General features: G+C 40.8%; 1 protein-coding gene across 1 annotated transcript in view; it reads left to right on the top strand.

Annotated features, from left to right (window-relative positions):
• dchs2 (dachsous cadherin-related 2) overlaps nt 1-15,237 on the top strand; it is a 29,919-nt gene extending 14,682 nt beyond the window's left edge. Inside the window, exons 11-20 of the mRNA XM_031863159.1 lie at nt 2,268-2,402; nt 4,293-4,502; nt 5,032-5,892; nt 5,975-6,088; nt 6,773-6,984; nt 7,111-7,262; nt 8,038-8,168; nt 8,293-8,579; nt 9,386-9,527; nt 11,291-15,237. Of these exons, the coding sequence (XP_031719019.1) occupies nt 2,268-2,402; nt 4,293-4,502; nt 5,032-5,892; nt 5,975-6,088; nt 6,773-6,984; nt 7,111-7,262; nt 8,038-8,168; nt 8,293-8,579; nt 9,386-9,527; nt 11,291-13,884 (4,838 nt within the window). The 3' untranslated portion in view covers nt 13,885-15,237. The remainder of the gene's footprint in view (nt 1-2,267; nt 2,403-4,292; nt 4,503-5,031; nt 5,893-5,974; nt 6,089-6,772; nt 6,985-7,110; nt 7,263-8,037; nt 8,169-8,292; nt 8,580-9,385; nt 9,528-11,290) is intronic.
• The last annotated feature ends 7,985 nt before the right edge of the window (nt 15,238-23,222 follow it).

Here is a 23,222-nt window from a genome sequence, read left to right as displayed (position 1 = left end):
TAAATAAATGATCTGAATGAATCGGGACGCCCCAACGATACCTCAGCTCCTATTGATGGGCTATAGATAGAGATGTATCTATATAGTCACATGAGCAACTACAAAAATCTCAGTTATGTTCTATTAGAAAACTGTTGGATGGGCTGTGGTTTTCATCCAGTAGCATTCAAATTCAGCCTGAAATCCTTCTGTGAAGTGGAGATCGCAGTATGCCTCCAAAGAGCCTAGATGGCAGCACTAGCTTGTCTCCTTGAGGCCTAACGGCCTAAAACCACAGACTCAATATGCATAAAACCAAATAGTGCCAAATGAAAATAAGATTAAACACATGAAAAAGTAGCCAAGCTCAAAAATAATGGCGTATTTTATCATAAATAATGAAGACATGAATAGTTTTTTTTTTCCTTTTCTGTAAACCTGTTGTAATATTTAAAATACTTGATGGCAAAAAGAGGAAATTTCTCAGAAATAGTTTTATTGTATTTAAAGCAAAGTACCACATGACAAATACAGTGGAGCAGCAGCTCACTCTGCCATGTTTTGGTTAAACATCAGCGCTGCAGTGACTCAAGGTTGTCGTCTGTTTTGTTTCACTCCATTAACGCTTTCATTGAAACCAACTCCTGCCCCCTTTTTCTTCATGCGGTGTTACGTTTGTTTCTTTTTCATGTGCTATATGTTCACTGTGCATCCCAGCAAATCTCATTCATCTAACCTCATAATCACATTCACAAATCTACACATCAGCCCTGTTTATTTAAACACGTTGTGCTCGGGGGGCCTCCTGAGTCCCACCTCATCCCGTCATGTTGACAGTGCGAGTCCTTTTAAATACTGGAGGTGGAGGGCATGTGGCAGGAGGATCTGTAACAAGAGGGGTTTTGATGTGAACTGGGGGTGAGAATTGTCCAAGAACAGCAAGCACACGGCTCCTCTGGGAGATTTGAAAAGGTCCTCTCTCATGATGATTTCCATAATCCAAGCCATCTGTGCCAATAGGCGCCGTGTTTTCATCTGTCTCCTCAAATCGCCTCGTCTGGCAGCTCAGCCCGCTCTCCCACCAGTCTTATTTGATTATCATTTCTGCTGCTTTTTTCCCCCCACCAACGCTCCCCAAAGATGACCATTGTTTTGTGCCCGTGTCAGTCCCTGTATCTAGTTTCCATGTGTTGGAGTCAGTCAGAGGAGAAGCGCAATATCAACGAGTGTGACAGCTAAACTTTGTGGTACTCAGGATTTCACTTTGTTCAGATGTTCTGAGGGATTTTTATAGAATAGCTGTGTTGTCCTCAGGGTCAAAAATGTTATTAAAAATACAACCCATATCTTAAGAAATGATCACATATCTAATATCATTCAAAGGTTTCACAGTTCTGTAAACAAAAGAGCTTCTTGGCATTCATAAAGGGTCACACAACACAATTTTCAGACATTGAAAAAACCCAGTTTCTAATGAAATGGGAGTCAATCCAGTTATAGAACCACTGGCAGTAATGTTGGTTTACTCAAATTACAAAAAAAAACACATTTTCTCACTTAGATCCAGGAAAAAACACAGAGCGAGCAACAGTTTTCATAGAGCAGTATTTCTTTGTGAAAAAGTGGTTCCACTGAAAACTGATCTCAGTGAGGAGAAGTAAGCCTCAATGACTGCGTGATGCAGGTATTTAAAAAAAAAAACAATTTTGTCACCGGCTTTTTTTTGTCTCCTGCTTGTTCCTCACCAGCTTCTCACATTGTCTTTTATCCCTGAACACTGCATCCATTCATTGTCCAGTACAGGTAAACGGAGGGCAGTTGTACAATTTCTATACAGCTCCTCTGATACTGAAATGATGTAAAACGCACATATTGCTCTGTAGCAGCTGCAATGACCACCACAGTTTGCATGTAACTTGACAATGTGTTGCTGCCAGAAGAAGAGCCGTGTACAAGCAGCGGGGCCGGACTACTGCAGCAAAGGGCTCTCGGATTACGGTTTCGCTCCTCTGTCTGTTTTTTTTAAAGGTGATTCTGTGATTTACTAAACCTCGTGGTTCTGTTTTTCAATATGGCATCTGTTTGAAAATGAAGCAGCCATAAACATGAACACGCCTGATGAGGTGCTAAACTCAACCTCGGGGCTGATGTGAATGCTGAGATTGAAAGAAAACATGATTTTAGTAGTTTTCCACACATTTTATGAAGTAAGGTTTTGTTTTGAGGTCTGTGACAGAGCTCACAGGGCGTGTTAAAACAAACATTAACCTACCGTGTTCCTCCCCCAGAGGAGAATGCCGTGGTGTGGTACAGTCTGTTGCCCGGCGCCGGCTACGAGCTCTTCAGCATCAACCCTTACACCGGTCTGATCACCACCACCTCCTACCTGGACCGAGAGCAGCAGCATCACTTCACTCTCAGAGGTAAAACACAAACCTGTTACACCTGAGAGACACACAAGTGTGGATGGAAATAGAGCTCTGAAACACTCTTGTCCTTGGCAAGCAGTTTGAAGCGATCATGTTTGTCACTTCACTTGTAATTTCATAAAATCAGAAACCCTGTTGAAGAGAAAGTCAAAAAAGACATTGAGATAGCAGGATAACAGCTGAAATAAAGCACGCCTCTGCTAGCGTCATAGGAAGTTTCATGAATACAATTTTAAGCTCATTACGCTTCATGGAAAACGAGCAGTGGCAATACATCACACAACAACGGCCAATTTAATGAGTTTGTTGAAACCGCCATTTTGGAGCTACATGGATAACGATGCAATGCGTCCTGAGTTTTTACAAGTTGGGAAAAGTAGTGACTGACAATAGGTAAAGAATAAAACTCTTCATAATCTCCAGATGGACATGGGTTTAGAGATTAAGTTGATGTAAGTTTGTGTTGACCAGTTATAGACCTGTAGCTTCAATGGCTGTGATCAGGATTTCCTGAAGGAAAAATGTCCTTTTAATGAAAATCTTCTCCAGCGTGAAGCTCAACGACAACCAACTGTTTGAAAGCCGTGTGATTCTAAGGGTTATAAAAATAATCCCCCCAAAAAATATAAAGCTGCCATATAACAGTAACTCCTATATCAAACAGACATTTCCCTCGTTCTCTGTTTCCCATTCTCTGCCTTCTCTCTTGACATGCTTCACAGCCAAAGTCATAAAGACTTCGGTCTTTTGTATGACAGCAACATAATTCAGCAGATTGATTTATGTTAAGGAAACAGTAGACCTTTAGAGAGCTGAGGTATAATATATCTAACCTCCACTGACTGCTCCCTCTGCCTTTTGAAGTGTTTGCTTTCACTCTCTCGTGGGCACACTCAGCTATTACATTCAAGCTATTCAGCCGTGTTTAATGATGAACTGCTTTCAGATGTTTTATCATAATATTTGTACAGTCAGCAGTATGATGAACAATTAAATATAATAACAGAAAAGCATGAAGGTCTTGAAGTTGTGCCAGAATGACGCAAGGCTTATTGGGAAATATTGAAATATGTGGGGACAATTTTCTCTGCCGGCAAATTAATTTGGAAAGAAATGGAAATTATTTTCAGCCAGTATAAAAAGCTGTAGCAGTTTATGTAATATTGACGGAATTGTTTTTTTATTCTTAGAGTCTGTACTGCTATTAAAAATCAGTTCAGTCATTGTGGTGTTTCAAGACTGAAACTGCTGAGGAAAACGGTATGTTTCCATACAGCAATATATACATTAAATAACCGTTTAGTGACCTATTATAATAACAGTCTGTGGCCTCTTCGAGCTGTTTACCGATACTTTCATTTAATATTTATTCGTGCTAGCGTCATGGCTCTATGGATGGCAATGTCAGTCCAGACTCAAATATATCTCTTTAAGTTTTGGAGGGTTTTTCATTAAACTTCATGTTCCCCAGAGGATAGATCCTAAAGATGTTGTTGACCCCCTGAATTTACTTCTAGCACCATCATCAGGTCTCCAATACTTATGCTTTGCAGGTATTTGGTCATACACCGTTGTCATTTCCACCAGTGTCAGTTGTTTTTTTATGATAAACATCATACCCTTTAAGCGTCTGCATTTTAAAAGGAGCATTGTTAGCATGAACAGCCTCACAGAGCTGCTGGCATGACTGTAGACTCTTTGACATTTTTGCTTATTCACTTGTATTTAAGTCCAGGAAGTCAATAAGAACCATAGATCAGAGGCGTCTTTGCAATGTCCCTGGTTCAGTTACTGATTTCCCATGACTGTCAAAATTAGATCAAATTCTACAGAGATTTCTGCAGTGAGCGTAAGGTGTGAATTCCTTTTGATTCATGTCTCCAGTCCAGGCTCGTGACAGCAGCACGCGGCCTCTGTCGGGTACGGTCACAGTGCTCTGCTCTGTGCTGGATGACAATGACAACCCTCCGGAGTTTATGCAGTCCTCCTTCCAGATCAGCCTGCCAGAAAACCTTCCTCCTGGGGTGGTTCACACTGCTCAGGCCTCTGATCCAGACCACGGAGAAAATGGAACTATACACTACTCCATTTTAGGTAAGGTGCGCCAGAGAGTGCTCTGTATATCAAGCTATTTGGATCATGATTTGGTAGTTTTGGCTATCATTTCTATCGGTAATAAAATTGTTCCCACCAAGTTAATTGCTGAGATCTGGGAACTCATCGACATTGTGAAAAAGAAGTCCAAAAGGGAAATGAAACTAAGCGATCATACAGGTTTTTTTAAACAAACGCTGAGGTAAGCCAAACTCATTTGGAAGAGAAAATGGCGGCAAATCATAAAACGACTACCCAAACTGTCCGTTGTAAACATCTATTGCAGTTAACAGAAGAACTTACTGGTTCAACTTTGAGTAATCATACTTTCAATAGTTGTGCGTGCAAAGTTTGTCTGTGCAGTGATGCATTATTAGCGACATTTCAGGTGGTTTCGATTATTTTGCTAAACTCTGTTTTACAACCTGTGTGATTGTCGAACCACTTGTGTCAAACGACACAATATTGTTAAGATCTCAGTCATTACTTTGGTGAGTTAAATGTTACCGTAATTAATTTCTGTCTTTAGGCGAGGACTACAGAGGTCGCTTCACCATCAACAGCCACACAGGTGCCATCAGCACCACACAAGTCCTCGACCGTGAGGAAAGGCAGAATTACACACTTACCATACAGGCCCATGACTATGGCCCCACCCTGCTCAGGTCCTCCACCCAACTCCAGCTGGTGCTGCTGGACCAGAACGATAATGTTCCCTCCTTCACCCGTAAGAGCTACCACGCCTCTATCAGCGAGGGCCTACCTGCAGGAGCAGAGGTCCTGCGTGTTAGCGCCTTTGATCCCGATGAGGGGTCCAATGGGGACCTGACCTACTCTTTGACAGAGGACAGCAGCCAGGGGGCCTTCTCGGTGGACGCTTTCACCGGAGTGATCCGCACCACGAGGTCTCTGGACAGAGAGAGTCGGGCGCAATACACCCTCAGAGCTGTGGCTGCCGACGGCTGCACCCAAGGGCCACTGAGCTCTGTGGCATCGCTGACCATACAGGTGGAGGACGTGAACGACAATGTGCCAGTCTGTGAGCAGAATCCAATCAACGCGTGGGTTTCCATGAGGACTCTACCCAACCAGATAGTTACAACGGTGACAGCAACAGACGGTGACCAGGGTGACAATGGGACTGTACAGTTCATGTTGTCTGATGAGGAAAACCTGTTTGACATCAACGGCGAGTCGGGGGAGATTTCACTGAGAAGACGAGTGAGAGCAGGTTTCTCTGGGAGGAAGCTGCAGGTTGTGGTTTCAGACAAAGGACAACCTGCTTTAACCTCCACCTGCCTGGTTTTCATTCATCTGAAGGGAGAACACGAAGGACTACAGTTCACAAACAAAGTGTACAACGCTACCATCAAGGAGAACAGCAGAGCTGGTAGGTTTTGCCACCTCTATTCCTTCTGTGTTCATTGACGGCATTAAAAACCCTCATCGACCATTTTACTCTATTTGTCAAGGCACTTGGATTGCAAAAGTGGAGGCCAGTGACCAAACCAACAGCAGACAAAGGATCACCTACACCATATTTAGTGGCAATGAGAATCATATTTTCTCCATCAACCGTCACACGGGTAAGAAACAAAACAAAAACATTGCTTTTGTTTCTTTGTTCTTGAGTTCACTGATGGGACTCTTGTTATGTATCTGCAAGAAAGTCATGCATGCTTTCATTAATTGAGTTATGCTAATAGCACAAATTCTCATTCACTCATCCATTTTATTTTCCACAAAAGCATCCAGAAAATAACTTTTCATTTCCAGTCCTCGCAATTATTTATGCAAAAAAAGATTTTCTAGTCCACTCATTTTGAGCTGTTGTTATTTTCCGTGTTTCTTTTCAAAATGTCCTTTCAGCTTATCTGCTTCATCTGGTTGTTTATATACAAGAATTTCCTCAAGAATTATGATTGTTGCCTGCCTGATTTTATCATATTCTTACCCCAAACTCTGTTTTTGGATTTATGTTCCCATAAAGTAATGAGGTAGACACAGTTACACTTAAATACACATTATTATAGAGACAGGACAAATACTTTTTTAGGGTTGCCAAAAAGTCTTAAAAGTGCTTCTGTCAACACCTTTTTTTAAAGACGAAAAAGTTATGTTTTTCTTTCCATTACTGTGACTTCATTTTTCCCTGATCCGATTTAAAAAAAAAAAAAAAAACTTGAAATACGTTGAGCGATACTAATCTTTCATGCTGTGTTTGCCCAGTTTTTGATTTACAGTGCCATATATGTTTTCCTCTCATCTAGGTGAGATCCGTGTGCAGAAAGACAACTCTCTGGACTATGAGGTGAGCCCTCAGATCCAACTGGTGGTGCTGGCTGACAACGGACTGCAGACGGCTCACTGCAGGGTCTCCATCAGCCTGCTGGATATTAATGACAACGCGCCAGTGTTTGAACACAGCAACTACAGAACAGCTGTCTGGGAGGGGCAAGTGCACAACACCTACATCATGCAGGTAGACACTATAAATATTTATGCCCTCTTTGACATTGGAAATACCGTGCCGGTATGTCATATAATCAGTTGTGTTTATTGCTGATAAGATTTTATTAATATTGATCACTTCATGTATTTTCTGCAGGTGTTTGCGTCCGATGCTGACAGCGGGATAAACGGGCAGATTGAGTACTCCATCGTGTCCGGTAACCCCAACGAAGCATTCGCCTTAGACTCTGTTCGTGGGATTCTTGCTACCAAAGCCTTGCTCGACCGCGAGATCGCCTCCTCGTACAAGTACGCCGACGTCACGTATTAAAAAGTACAATGGAAACATTTCTAGAATGTATGATGGTTGAGACCAAAGTAGATCTGTAAGTTTCTACTTACGCCTGTCGTAGCTAGCCTCTGGGAAATTGTTGTCCGTGTTCCAAGTAATCGGTATACTATCGGATATTTAAATGTTATCATCAAGCCATTTAACAACAGTTATATTGTTTGCATTCAACAAACACATCCCCTGAGTCTTTGCCATTGGCTCAGCTGTGGAAGCTGTAGAGTGCTAACAAAATAAGTTTAAATGGGAAGTCATTAAATGTAAAGTCAATGTGTGTGGTCACAGTGAGAGGGCCATTATGGCACTGCGGGCAGATCACAAATGGCTGCAGCGTTATTATGTTTGACGAATCATTGTTGCTCTCAAATTGCAGAAAAATAAGTTCTTCGGGGCTCTTTCAGGTTCATCCATGGTTGACTAGTTTAATAAGTGAAACTTTTTCTCCTGTAAATTAGTGAGAGGAAATGATCTTGTGTTGCAAATTTGATGAAATGGGCCAATGAGCAATTTTATTATGACAGTGCACTGGCTATATCTTCTTTATTAGAAAGCTTTCTGACAGATTTCTTTGTTTTTTAAAATAATGTAGTTCAAAGTAATTCAGTGCAACAGTCAATTCAGTAATTCTATTATTGGGACTCTATAATTCATACATTTCCAGCCCAGCATAACACAATGATACTCCATCCATATTATGCAAAGTGGCATCATTTGTTTTCTGCCTTTACATTACAGGCTGGTTCTGCAGGCAGCAGACAGGGGGAACCCTCCTCTCACCAGCACCGCCATCATCAGGGTCCAAGTGGTGGACGTCAATGACAACAGCCCTGCCATCCCCCCCATGGAGCCCGTGGTTATAGCAGAGAGTAAGACCAGCCCCCATCTGTTCTCTGACTGCTTGCCATGATTAACACTCATTCACATATAAACACTGTCTATGTTCTTTATCTATTTTATAGACTTATTTCGAGGTTTTCTGTTTTACTTCAGATCTTCCGGCAGGTTACATGGTCACCCAGGTGATTGCCAATGATGTGGACCTGAGCTCAACCATCACCTACAGCTTTTTAGGCAACAGTAGCACCAACTTCCCCTTTGCTATTGACCGATATACTGGCGTGGTCACCCTGACTCGAGCCCTGGACTATGAGGAGCAGACAGAGTACACGATGACAGTCTGGGCGTCTGATTCCCTCCACCAGACCACCGGAGAGGTCAAAGTTGAAGTGCTTGACGTCAATGACAACGCCCCAGTCTTCACCGAGGTCTTCTACCAGGTACAGACGAGATGTTTATCAGTCAAAAGGTTCAAGGCCAACAGGCATGTCTTATTCAGGATTTATACATTGTCAATTAAGTTGTTTGTTAATGCTTTATTAAAGTGATTTAAGAAGAACTTTTGGGTTGAAAGGTTGTAAAATTGCCTGATGTACTCTCTCAGTATTTTTGTCTTTTTACCATAATCCTTTATTGATGACTTACTAACATGAACTGCAGACTTGATGGCTTATTAGAAACTAAGTCTTTAAAGACGTGCTTCAGTGACTTGGTCAGTCATTTCCGTAATGTTGGAGAATGCACATAAGGCAGATTTAGAAAAGAATAAACCAAATTGAAGCAGAGCAGGTTGATATATCCTGACTTTTAGTCCCTTGCATGGGTCAATCTACAGAAACACTGGACGCTACATTTCACATAATGGAAATTGATCGCAGTTCCCCTTTTAATAAAAGGTCACAAGGGTCTCACTTAGTAAATCGTTGACAAAGGGTTCCACCACTTTTGATAGTTGAAGTTTTTAATTGTTAATTATGAAGTTTTTTCGAGATTTTCAGTGCAGTATTTTTACTCAGTTTAAGTACTGTACATTTGAGGGGTCATAAAATAAAGAGTTAACTATAGACAAATTCTGCTGAAGAGATTTTTCAAACTTGGCAACCCAAAAGTTGTTCTTCAAATGCAGAGTTATAAAGCAATAATACATTTTTATTAACCGTATGAGAAAGTGGTATCTGACTGGATATATAGAACATACATTATGATCTTGCTGCAGATGTGAATCATTATTTATTCTCTCTTGAAGGTGGAGTTGTCGGAGTTGGTTTTAGCGGATACGTTAGTTTTGACAGTGTCTGCTACCGACAGCGACTCTGGACTCAATGGGAAGATCACCTACAGACTGCTTTCATCTCCTTTACAAGGCTTTTACATAGAGCCAGACAATGGTAAGAACAGCTCCACTGATGGAAAAGACATCCTGCAATAGCTCTGATATAAATGTCTCGTTGACAGTAGAACCTCACTGTATGTATGTAGAGTATATATAGAAAAGTTGGAGGTTAAGAAGTCGGCAGAGGGATAAAACAATGATCCAAGATATATTGCACTTCTGTAAAACGCATTACCCCAAGCTTTACAAGTTGTATGACTTATGACTGTCTGCTGGTCTGATTTTCATATTCATCCCTCTTATTCTCACCATTAAAATCAGTTTTTCTGGCATAGTTAAAGGGGCACATGCCAAAGAAAAGGGCACAGAGAAAGACTGTCTTATTCTGAGCAGCATACAGTATCAAGGGTTACTGAGAGTTGTCATTCTGCCAGCAGAATTTCTCCAGTGTTTATATTTCTATAGTCTTGGATGTGCGAGTGAGTTCCTTGGACAGATGGAGAGAGAAGCAGCAGAGAAGGCAATTAGAAAGCATTTGAGATAAAGTGCTTCAGAGGAGCCATGCCTATCCTATTATCTTCCTTTTAAAAATGTCTAAACCAAAGAAAGAAGATAAATCGCACAGAGCTGAAATGGAACCACCCCTCCTCAGTTCTGGCCAGTCCTTTCCACTCAAGTGCGATTTATGGTGCTTCTGTCATGTTTGAACTCCAAAGTTTAATATCAAAGAAATGTTTTTGCCCATATTTTGCCGTAAGGAGCTCAAATGGAAAGGGAATATTGCATCAATGTTGACTAAAGCTCTCTAAATCCAGAACTTTAATATGGTGCTTTTGTGGTGCGGTGCCTCTCAGTTTTTCCATACCTATTTGTTTCACAGACAATGAATGGTGCTGCTTTAGAGTAGAGCCTCAGAATTAATAAAGTCACCATGTAGAAAAGTTTAAGTGGCAATGAAGTGGAACAATAAATTGAATGGACAAACACTTTATTGTCATCCAAATAGAACATTTGCTATTACAGTCTGCATATGGAAGTCATTAAAGAATAGTCACGCAGGAAATTATGTTGCATTGCGGTGTCTAATAACAAGGACAATTTAGATTTAACGGTTAGTATATTGTCATACAAATAGACATGTTTTATAGTTACTTTTTCGAAAAAGAAACTAACCAGAAACAATCAGTGTATTTGTTAAACCATCTGTTGAATCACTCAAGAAGACTTTTATAGCTTTACATTGGTGAGACCAGATGTCAGGTCTTTCTAAGGAGTTTCATTGTAAAAAGAAAAAAACATGTTTGCATGAGGGCTTGATGTATTTGCAATATAATGGTTTGATAAAAGTGAAACAGATTGTAGTATTAGTCATTTTTTTATCATTGAAATTTGATGTTTTTTTTCCTGTTAAAGTTGTTATGGTAAAAGTGTTGGCAAACAGTTGCCTATTTGCACATCCAGCAGACAGCATTCATTTGGAGTCATGTCTATTACTACCTAACAATACAAAAAAATACATTAGTCAATCATTTTTTAGCTATATTTTACTTTCTACCAACTCCTGAGAGAAATTTAACTTTAGATGGCTATGGTGGAGCATTTAGGGTGCTAGATGCTCCCCTCCCGTCAACAACAACAATTGGCTAAAACCAGCTAAAATCTCCATAGAACTGAGGTGTTAAATGTCTGTGGTGTTTGTCACTATATCATCAACTTTCACACTGCAACGTCATTGAATCCTTTTTGTGCTGTTAAAAAATGGTTATTGCAGCTTTAGAAAAAATCTATTCGCTCACTAACACATGATTTGTGTTGTAGGGTCTGTTTTTACCAATAAGCCCTTGAAGGCCATCACAAACAGCAACCTGATCCATCTTCTGGTCGAGGCCAGAGACGAAGGCGAACCTGTGCAGTCTACTGTCACCGCCGTAGACGTGGTGATTCTGGACACCAACGACCATGCACCTTTGTTCCACCAGGACATCTACACGCTCACCGTCCCAGAGGACACGCCCACGGACACCACTCTGCTGACGCTGTCTGCAGAGGACCAAGACTGGAGCCCTGAAAACACCCACTTGGACTACGGCATCATCAGAGGAAATGAGGAAAAGCGATTTTGTCTCAAAGTAAAAATGGTTCAGGTTGAGAATCAGATGAGAAATGTAGGAAAGCTTGTTCTGTGTAACCCTTTAGACCGTGAGACGACGGAGAGCTACGCACTAACAGTGAGTGTGTCAGATCGAGGAATGCCTCCACTGAACAGCTCTGCTGTTATTATGGTTACTGTGACAGACTGCAATGACAATGCCCCCGTCTTTTCCAGCACAGGATACCACGCTCAGGTGAGTGAAAACAGCCATGTAGGTAACAGGCTTGTCCAGGTCAGTGCTCAGGACCCTGACCTGGGAACTAACGGCCTGTTGCGGTACGACATTATCTCAGGGAACAGCAAAGGTCACCTTAAGCTCAACCGTCAATCTGGCCTTCTGGTGGTCAACCACTCGCTTGACTATGAGGAAGACTCAAAGTACACCCTCACCATCCGAGCATCTGATGGTGTTGAATCATCTGAACAACGCAAAGTGGCTTTTACAGTGGTCTTCATCACAGTGTTGGATGAAAATGACAACACTCCATACTTCATGTTCCCTACTGTTAACTGTTCAGTGCTGGAGAACCTCCCAGCGTTTACCCACACCTGTACTGTCCATGCTGTTGACAATGATTTAGGCATCTACGGCCAGCTCTCCTACTCTATTGTGTCCTCCTGCTTCATGGACTATGGCAGTGGCAGCCCTGAGAAGAAGGAGGCCTTTGCCATTGACCCCTTAACCGGCGACATTCACACCAGACAGACCTTCGATTACGAACATGAGACTGAGTACTGCTTTGTAGTGGAGGCCAGGGATAAAGGCGACAAAGCAGCTACAGTAAGAGTGCAGGTGACCATCAAGGGAGTGGATGAGTTCAGTCCTGTCTTCACCCAAAAGCGGTACCATTTCCTACTGCCAGAAAACGCCAGGCCTGGAGAGACAGTCGGTTACGTGATGGCGATGGACCATGATGGAGGGGTGGACGGGCTGGTGGAGTACTTCCTTGTGAGGTCATCGCCGTTTTTCTCAATAAACAAAACAATTGGTGCCATTTCCGTGTCAGGTCCTGTATATCGCAGAAGAGGCAGCCATGCCAGTGAGGACATGGTGGAGCTGGTCGTGTCTGCAGGTAGTCCCAAATTGGCCTCCAGGACCACCGCCTGCCTAGTTTTCGTCAATATCTCCAGCTCAGCAGAAGCACTCACCGGGGTGCCTCTTGATGCGCACATGCTCAGTTTGAGTGTCTCACTAATCATGTTCCTCCTTGTCCTCCTCATTTTTGTGAGCTTGGTTCTCAGGTACAAGATCAAGGAAGCGGCAATCAAAAAGGCTGCTGCAATTGCCGCAAATTTGAACCATGGTACAAGCTCGTTTGGTAGATCCTGTAGCCAAAGTGCAATCTCTTTGCAGGAGATGAAACAGCCCAGCAAGTGTGACGTATCGATCCCATACAACCAGTCAGACTCGAGCGGCCGTGGATCAGCAGAAGGGGAGACAGCTGAGGACCAGGAGATCAAGTGGATTAATCAGTACCCCTGCCATAAAAGAGACAAATCTGTGCAAGGCAACCAGGCCACTGAGCTTCCAGAATCTGCTTTACCTGGGGACAATATCTCCTGCCACTCTATTGATGTAAGGCCAGAGCACATTTTATCTGTCAAGAAACGTTTAGTCACAGGGATGGCCAGCACAGAAAGCCTCCATCACTTCAAAGAGGAGGGAGGAGGTGAGGGGCTACTTCCTGCAATACTCAGGGTGAGGGATTTAGAGGAGAGCATGAGGACAAGTGGGTACGCTCCCCTCTCGGAAGCCCACGCCTCTGCAGATTCTCTGTCTTCACTGATGTGTTTTGAGGAGGAGATGCAGGGCAGCTACAACTGGGACTATGTTTTGGACTGGGAGCCAAGCTTCCATCCTCTGGCCTCGGTTTTCACCGATATCGGGATGCTCCCTGATGAGGAGCTTCAAGGCGGCCGCGAGGACTTGGCAGCAGAGGCAACCTGTCTCATGTACCCACCACCTCTCATAACAGGAGTAGCTCAGCCTGGCATTCGGACTGTTCCTCCACGAAAGCTGGGGCGCATGCCAAGTCTGAGAAGGAAGCCCTCTTACCCTAAATATGCGTATTCCCCCTTAGCCAGGAACACAGGACTTACCCCTTCAGCCATGACACCCACTTTCTCCCCATCACTGTCTTCTCTCACCATTAGGACCCCCAGTGCCTCACCAGTTGTCTCTGACACCGGGGTGGGGGGTATCAGGCTTGACTCAGGACCCCTCACTGCAAGCCTATTAGAGGCAGAAATTCAGGTATAGACACAAACTTTGATCAAGTTTATCTATAATAATCTTTCATTTGCCATCTGAAGGTAATTCCTTTAGTATTTTAAATAACTTTAAGGGACACAATATAAGTTCAATTGTTTTTATTGACAACGTCGTTATTGTTTTAGACTCATGGGTGTCATGGGTTTAGTCTGAAAGGGGCAATATCAGGCAAAGTTGTCATTTTAACATAATGTAGTCATTTAATTACTTACTATAACATTGAAGTTGATTCCATAACTCAATTCTGTAATAAAATGTATATCTGGAAAAGCCTGAACACAGTTTTGCATTACATTCTTCTAATGCAGCACTTTGAATAAGAGCAGTTGTTTGAGTTGGCAATTAATTATTGAATTTTTTATTGTAAACATGTTTAATTGTGGAGAAAATGAAACACTTTATTAATGTGGTTGGTTGCAGCTTCTAAATGGAAACCTTTCAAGGTTGGTTTAATAAGCAACGAAAGGCAATATTGTTTTGTAGTTAATCTCCCTGGAATCATAAAAAACAAGATTTTAAATACAGACCCATTTTTGCCTCCCTCTTCTTTAATATGTTTTGCCAATAAACTGCCAGTAAAATTGCTTGTCCAACAGAACTTATTGTATTCCTTCAACTAGGACCATTCTTAATTTCTATGTTATATTGTGTCTTTCAATTCTTTAAAAGTCAAGACTAGTGCAGACAAAACAAAAAAAATATGGGGGATTCTTCACTGACATTAATTCAGTACGGATTCAATAAATTGGATTTCATTGTCCTGTCACTGTTCAGCATTATAGCAGATTTTCAAAAACCAGTTCCAGATTTTGGCTGTTTTACTTTTTTTTGTCACGAACAGAAGTAGTCTGTTCCCTTCATGATTGCTTTTGTGTGTGCTAACTGTAGACTATAGACACCCTGTTAATAAACAGCACTTTATGTACAATTTCCAGAGAATTGTATGAGTTTAAATATTAATACATTTGCAAACAAGTTAGCAATAAAGAAACTCTTTTGAATTTTTCTTGGATTAAGTATTTAATGGTGTTGTGATACTGCTTCTCTTTCACAATGAATAATTAGTGCATGTATGTGTATAATGTTATATTCAAAGACAGGATTTCTTAGTGTACATTACATTTACTAATGTAAACAACAATAATTCAGAGTTTTCCTAACTTTGGGAAAATAAAAGAACAAAGAAAACAGGTTAGTAGATCAAGGACATGTTGCCACACACAGCTGAGTGCTGACTGCTACGTAAAATATTGGAATTGAACTGTCTCTTTAAAATGTATCATATAATTGTATTTTACTTATAATGAGCATTTTCTCCTGAATTAAATTTTCCCATGGCCACTCTGTCATTTTTTCTGAACAAGTATCCAAAGTGAAGCAATTCATACTGCATTTCAAATACTAGCAGATGGGAATGCCATGATTACATTTCTGATCTTAACCTCGTGAATTTTGATGTTTTCCTTTCAAAATCGTCTTAAGTAGCGTCAAAGTTCTGAAGACATTTTCATGGGAACTCTGGTTTTGAAGATTCATTGAGTCATGCTTGAGTGAAATATGATTTTTTTCATATTTATTTTACTACTTTTTAAATAATTTTACACTTTTCCTTTCTATCGATGTATCATTGCAGCTCATTTTAAAATAAAATCTTACATGCAGTATTAGTTCTCTTCATCAATTCCATCCAGTATTGGTTCAATTCATTTATTTATTATTGAAATAGCTGAGGAGATTCGTCCCACTATAGAGATTCTTTAATTTTGTATGCTTGTAGCAATGATCTGAATATAGGAATTTTGCCTATCTAAGAAAAGTAAAGAAATATGAAGTGATTGAACATGGCTCCACTTGGTCTGCAGTTAATCCAAATGTGCTGGACTCTGGGAACATATGAGCTGAGGAGCTAAATTCTTTATCAGATAGTTTCATGAAAGATAATAAACAGCCAGGCCCTGAACGATACCAGCCAAGTGTGTCCTGCATGTAGCCACTGATCGGTACCTAATTATTTATTGACTCAGTTCAGTCTCTCCTCTGCACGTCAGTGGGTTTTGACAAGCTCTGCGCTCCTCTGTATTTGTGATTTCAGCAGGTCCTTGGCCTCGGGATTACGATGATGGAAGAGATCTCTCACCATATTGCGGAAGGTCCTCAGCCTTCTTTGTTATGCTGTCACTCATGATTACACGCCCCTCTCAGTTGATGCCCCCTCCCCCCCTTCACTGAAAGTGAAAAAAAGATTTGAAACTGAAAATATAAAATCTGAAACTGAAAAATATAAGACCTCAAATATGAAAATATATATGAAAGTGAAAAATGAAAATAAATATTTTATTCAAAACAATTCCAGAACTGGTTTTGTTTGACTGTCCGAAGATAGAGCCCATGTAAAGCACAGGTTGTTTACTAGTCAGCTGCTGGGACATCCGTCACTCAAAGGGGAATACAGGGTCTCCTTAATTATATGCAAGGGGTGAAACAGCACCTCCAAAAATATAAGACTATTATCTATACTATATCTATATCTAGCTTTTCTGCCCTCTAGTGACTGTTAACAGGTGTGACGATGTTGTTTTGTGTTTCAGGATGGGTTGGCACGGGTGTACTTGGATGATGACAAATTGCCTTGTATAGGTGAGAAGATGTAATATTTTGTTGTATCATTTAAAATTTATAAATAAAAAAAAGACAGATTGTTCTAAAGGCCAAATTTCAGTGAAGGTCACTCTTTTAAACAAATAACATAAGTGTCTTGAGATCCCAGTTACTCAGTTGCACGTTTTGTTTTAACCTCTACTTTTTACTGTTTTTAGAAGTTTGAATAATAAAAAGAGAAATAAGAGAATTTTGGTACTGGTACTGTTTTTATTTATTTGTGGAATACGAGTGAATGCTATATTCAGTTTGAATGATATTTGAGTTGGTTAACTGGTCAACCTCATGCATTAAAGGTGCTCAATATGAAATTCAGAGCATGTCTGTAAAATGAAATAAAACAGTTGTTACGCCTGTAAGTTGACTTACTGCATAGCTGTGCCAACCTGCGTATCGTATTCAAATTACTGAACAAATGGGAAATGTGGGCTGAATTTAGAGGTTCTGAACCAGGCTGATACAGGGACCCTCGTCAAGTCAGGGCCCCGACATTAAAGCAGAAACAACCTTAAGGCCCTTATCATGTCTGAAATATATTACCAAACTAAATTTTCTATTTCAATTAATCAAATTGACCACAAACCAGTTGGCACACATTGACCCTGGGGCTTTCGTAGCCCAGAGGGGTCTTGGGCTCCACTTTCGGCAAGTTTGTAATCAAGCACATCATTTTCACCTGAGTAAATGATACTGGTGGACAGAACAGTGTCAAAAAAGCAGTCTAATTAGGATCTCGAAGCTCCACAATAATGTATACTCATCTGTAGTAGATCATCACAGAGGTGAGCTCACAGATTCCCCATGAAGAAAAGATTATCATCTGTTAGTCCGATCTGATAAGCACTTGGAAGGGGAGGTCGTTTTGACAAATACAGCACAGCTGTGTTCTCGTCCTGGCTTGAGTTTCACATTTATCTCTGTTTGCGTTCTGCTGAGATATGTACTGGCCTCTAAACAAGTTCTGCATTGTGGTTTGTGGTTGTTTTTCTCAAGGAACCTCAGGCTGCGATGCACTGAAGGAATTTAGGTTAGATACACTCGGCGGAGAAACGGGTTGGAGAGCGGGAAGGTGCAGTATTTGTGACAGCCGATAATAACAATAATAATAATAATTTGTTTGAAAATGTTTTCATATCCGCTGAAATATGATTTGATGGAGTTGAAGAAATACAAAAAAAAGTGGTAAGTTTTAGTGTTTACTGTGTGTTAGCTCACTATACATTTGTGTTTAGCTGAACTGGAGGTTTTTACATTGACGAATGTAAAATGGAATTAAACTAAATTGCAGCAGTCCGATCCTGGTTTGTTGTGTCTGGTGCCAGAGGTACTGTGGGTTGTTAGACTTTCACCTGAATAACAGTAAAAAAGAATGTATATGTGATGCAGATTTTCGACATGTGCTTTAGATTACAGATTCCACCTGTAAGTAAAGCTATAACAAGAGCCTCTGGGAACTCTTCTGAAGTCCTCTTACATGAAAGATGGTATAGATTATAGACTAAACTTAGACTGGTCTTCAAAAGACATTTCATTTCTGCATATTTTATACTTTTTCAAGGTTAAAAAACATGCATTTGTATTTTATGCAACTCAGTCCTTCAGTATGATCATTTCCTCCCATCAAAGCCTCAACTGTTTATTGGTCTGTGTAGTGAAGCGAATGCAGAAGTGCCTTAACCTTAAGAAAGCATTCTTTCTACTGGCCATCAGGGAGCGACTCCTGGTTGCAAAAATAAATTTGATTGTATAGACGCCTATGTGAAAATGACCCTAATTCTCACTTGATTTATTGCCTCAGTAAACATGAGTTTATGGTCTCAATCTCTAGTTTCAAGTCTTCAAGACAGCATGATGTTCATTTTGTAAATTATGGTCCCATTTAGAGTCAAATACAATAAAACAATAAAGCAGGTCATGCTTAAAGGCGTGGCTACCTTGTGATTGACAGGACAGTTGAAGCAGGAGGAATGTCACTAGTTTAGAAGATATTTGGTTATAAACTAACATATTTGACAAATTAACAGTCAACTTCAGCAGTGAACTTCCATAGTATTGACAGAATCCCATTTGAAAGTTTCTAAAAAAAAAAAAAGGATCAAAATAGAGGCAAGATTATTTTTATTCCACAAATTCTTCTTTCTTGTCAAAAACCTGGTGCCTACATAAACCACAATGCAACTCGACAGCCGGCAGTTTGAATGAGTCCTAAAACCCAGAAATGAGTTGTAGCCTTGATCTGCTTGAAGCCGGTTACGAGCTAGTGCAGAGGTCTGGTAAACCCACTTGTTTCTAAACCCAGATTATCCTCATTTTCAAGTTTGTAGTCTTGAAGGAGATCTGGTATTTCCATATTTGAGATTGTAGAAGACACTTTTTGTGTAAGGAATTTAATTAACTGACACAAACAATAAATGATCCACTTTTTATTCAATAAAGGATCGACGCAGTTACAGTTCTGTTTGTTTTCTTCAGTGTAGAGTAAGCGATTGCAGGAGAACGTTTTTAGTTTAGAGGAGGAACAGAATCTGTTTACAGTCTGTCAGCAGCTTCGTGGCGAAAACATAAATCACCTTCTTCAGTATCATAAATTACCACTGGGCCCTTTGACTCCAGACAATCAACATATGTGCAGAGTCTTGATATTTTCCATAAATCTGTAAGTTCATCTAAGTTGTGTTGCTGAAAGATTGTGTAAACATGGTCACACAGAGAGCATGTTTCACGCTTCATGCTTCATTTGCACGCTGGAAACAATCCTATAATTTCTGTTTTCTCTCAATTTCCTTTTTTTTGTTGTCCTGAAACAAAAGGCCACATTTGATTGCAGAAGAGAGAAATGTTATGATCTATTAAAAACGAGGAACAATTTTAACATTTATTTATTATACAACTGTTTTCCCTCAATCTTCACAAAAGAATCCCAAAACGAGAACAAGAAAACTGCGCTGACCACAGCTTACCTCCGTTTTATCAGAACCATGTGGAACGTCCTTTCTATCTTTCTTTCAGATGTTTGACAAGTGTGTGGGATGATGTATGCCAGAGTGTGTTGCTGTGCCTGGTCCTGATGGTAATGAACACAGACATGATGTGGGACAGCTGAGCAGAGCTGGGAACACGGATTTGAAGAGTGTAGAATCTGGCTTGTTGCCGGTAGATTTTTATCCAGGCTCTTATCAACTCACTGTTTCATTCCAAAACCCCATAAAGTACATTGGTTAAAGGAAAACAAAACTTCCATACCTCTTGAATATGTCAAACATTATACTATATTAATGACAGTGAACCACAGCAATGGTGGGAAGTATTTGAAGGTGCTAAAATTGATATTCTGTCCAATAATATTGCAGCAAACAACTATTTGCAATGTAAAGATATAGTGATACAAAATATACACCAAACCGTGATCTGCTACAATTTAAAATGCATCACTAGTAATGATCTTATAATATAATGCAATGTAATATAACAAGAAACCATTCAGCATTACATGTATGGTTTCTTTTGACACATGTTTCTGGTAATAATTCGGTACTTAAATACAATTCAAGATTTTAACTTGTAATTGAGTACCTGACATTGTGGCAATGCTACATTTATTTAAATAAAAGACCCTTCTCTACCACCAGTTAATAATATTCTTTTTAAAGTGGTTTCATGATATTCTATTACTCTGTTATTCTTCAGTCTGCCCAAGTGTAATAAAGACAGTCTTTTTAAAATATGCTGTCATTTTAGAATGAAACAGCTCAGATATGTTCAGATTGAATCCTAAATATATACTTTGTCAGTTTTCATCTTGAACCCAACAAACAGTAGGTTTAACAATAATCCAGTTCCACAGCTATAGAAGTGTAGAAAATGTCCAGAAACATATAAATCCACTTTCTTTTTAAAGCCATTCTAAGGGCATGACTTTATGGATGGCACTATCAGTCAGTTGGTCCACCACTTTGGTCCAGATTGAATATATGTATCTAATAGATGCTGGATGGATCGCCATGAAATGTCTGTTGCCTACCATCATGAGGTTGGCATTTGTGGTTTTGAGGTAACTATCGCAACAGCTGTTGTTTCTTTTGTCCAATGCTTCGGTTAGTTGTTTATGTAGTTGCCACTACAATGTTTGTATGCGACAATGAAACCATATTTGCGTCAAATGAAAGCTTTTCAGAGCCAGCTTGTAAGCCTACAGGTGGTTTGATACTTGGCAACCCAATAAGCTGGAACCAGACTCCTCATCCCCCCCCCCCCCATACACACACACACATACACACATACACACATACACACACACATTCACACACACATCGACAGGCCTGGAGCCCCTTGAACGAGACCAGTGGGGAGAGGAAAGCTTTGTTGGTGGAGGGCAGGGGAAGGGAGGGTCAAAAAGGCTTTGGATGTATGAAGGAGCCTCAAGCATCACATTTGGGTCCAATCAAATCAGTGATGTTTTTTTGGCCACACTATATAAAACAGATGGACCAAAAATGGGAGCAGTATAATTATTTTGTATGTAAGCTGTTTGGAGTGAATAAGTAACATTCTTTTTCGCTTTAGGGCTATTGATCAGTGCTTTGCAGCGTTCCTTTTTGTTTTCTTAAAATGTCTATTTGTTCATGTTCCATACTGTGGCATTTCTTTCAAGTGCTGTTTTGTACTCACTCTTAGCATTCGTTTGTAGTACTGAGTCATGTTTTGTCTGTAGCATGTGTGGCCTTCTGTTAACATATCTCACCCTTTGACCTGCTGGTAATATGAGGCCTAATAGATTTTAGAGTGCGAATGTCACCTTAAAAGAGTGGTTGTGGACATGCAAAGTTGTTTCACACCCACAAGTGACCTGTAACCCCTCAGGAAAGCAGCGGGGGATGAAGTGTGCACTGGAGGGTGGGGGTTGTTTTAGCCACAAGGGTGAAAACCGGGCAGGTGCTCCCTACTGGGGCCTCTGCTCCCAGTATAAGGGGCCTGGTTCCCCTGTGATGGATAGGTCTGGCTGAGATGCCAGACCCCTTTGGGGCAGAGTCCACAGCAGGGGAGGCACCATCTGGGAACAGAATGTCAAGGCTGGCCCGAGAGCGGAGATTTATGCCCCAACCTCAGGTTCAAATGGCTGCGTCTGACACAGCGTAGTCGAGGTGGCAATGACAGCTTTCCTCCCTTCTAGTATGAAAGGAGTCCATCCAATTTTGTATGCGGGGACATCGGGAGGATGGAGGGGATCAAACACATTTCGGGGTCAAGTCTTTCCAACCTTCCTTCTTTTTCACTGGGTGTCCCTCAGTGTGCGTCATGTAGATTAACTTTTAAACAGTGCAGGTAGCATATGACGCCAAATCTCTCTGGTAGTGCTAGCTTTGGGTCTTTGTCTTTGCCCTGCTCAACAACGGAGAGCTAATGTAATGTACAGAGCAAAAATAAACAGCATGCATAAATTAAGCACAGACAGACTGAAACAAGCAGACCAGAAACTATTTTTCCCCCTCAGCCCACTGAAGAAGCAACACCCAAACCACTCTACCATCCTCCACTCACACTCGTATATGCAATCCAGCAGCAACATCCGTGTGGAATAAACACAGGTGGTGAGTAGCATGAGTTCATCCACTGACCAGTGAAATCCCCATCGGTTAGCTCAGGGTAACAAGAATCAGAGGCCCCGGCAGTTTTTTGATGGGCCTATTAGTACCTCGGCTGCACGGGGAGGTTGGAAGGGAAAGGTATCAAATAATTAGGGCCATAGACACAGATGTGGGAGACAGGAGGAAAAGCTTGGTGTGTGTGTGTGTGTGTGTGTGTGTGTGTGTGTGTGTGTGTGTGTGTGTGTGTGTGTGTGTGTGTGTGTGTGTGTGTGTGTGTGTGTGTGTGTGCGCGTGTGTGTTGGGGGTTCCGAGGCCTTTGGAAGTGGTTGTGCAGGACTATGCACAGTGTTCCATGTGGAGCTCATTTTGTCCCTTCATTTTGAGGATAATCTGCAGAGTGTAGGAGCACAAAGCATGTGTTCATTTCAACTGTGTAGTTGCAACTGGCGTATGCAAGGATTGTGTTTGTTTCTTAATGTACTTAGATGCAGTGCAAAAACATACAAATAAAGATATACCGTAGCTGAACAAAAACTATAGAAACGGGCAGCTTCAAACAGCACAGTGACCATACAGTTGTTTTAGGACAAGTATTCTTTTACCTTTTATTCCCTGTTTTGATTATATGTACTTCAGTTTAGTTTAATGTCTGTAAAAATGTGTTTGTCTATCGAACCTACTGTAGTGTTTATCTAAAAGTAAAATTGAAACCTTAAAGCCAGGCTGCAGCAGAGCTGTGAATCATCTCCGTTATCTGAGAGCCAGTATTATATCATAATACCATCATTTTTATTAGCAAGTACATTATGTTGTCATGTTCATAATGATACTTCAGACAAATGGAAGCAGCATATTTAGGCTGAATTGGCTCATGCTGGAGAAATGATTTAAAAGGTAACAGCATATGGACATTTTTCGTCATGAAACTCTGCCATGAATCAATGGTGTAGTTAGTCTGGGTTCTCAAGATAAAATGACTCCTATTTACATTTAAGTAGGTTGGATGGAGTTATCAGTGTTACTTGTATTATGCTGGGAGAAACTGGAACATTTGATCAGAGTGTCAGAGGAAAGAAATCATAA

Source organism: Anarrhichthys ocellatus, unplaced genomic scaffold (genome assembly GCF_004355925.1).
Source record: "Anarrhichthys ocellatus isolate YVR2014 unplaced genomic scaffold, GSC_Weel_1.0 scaffold28, whole genome shotgun sequence".
NCBI classification, from domain to species: Eukaryota; Metazoa; Chordata; class Actinopteri; order Perciformes; family Anarhichadidae; genus Anarrhichthys; species Anarrhichthys ocellatus.
The sequence above is the reverse complement of the archived record's forward strand: the minus strand, read 5'-3'. Positions and strand labels throughout refer to the sequence as shown.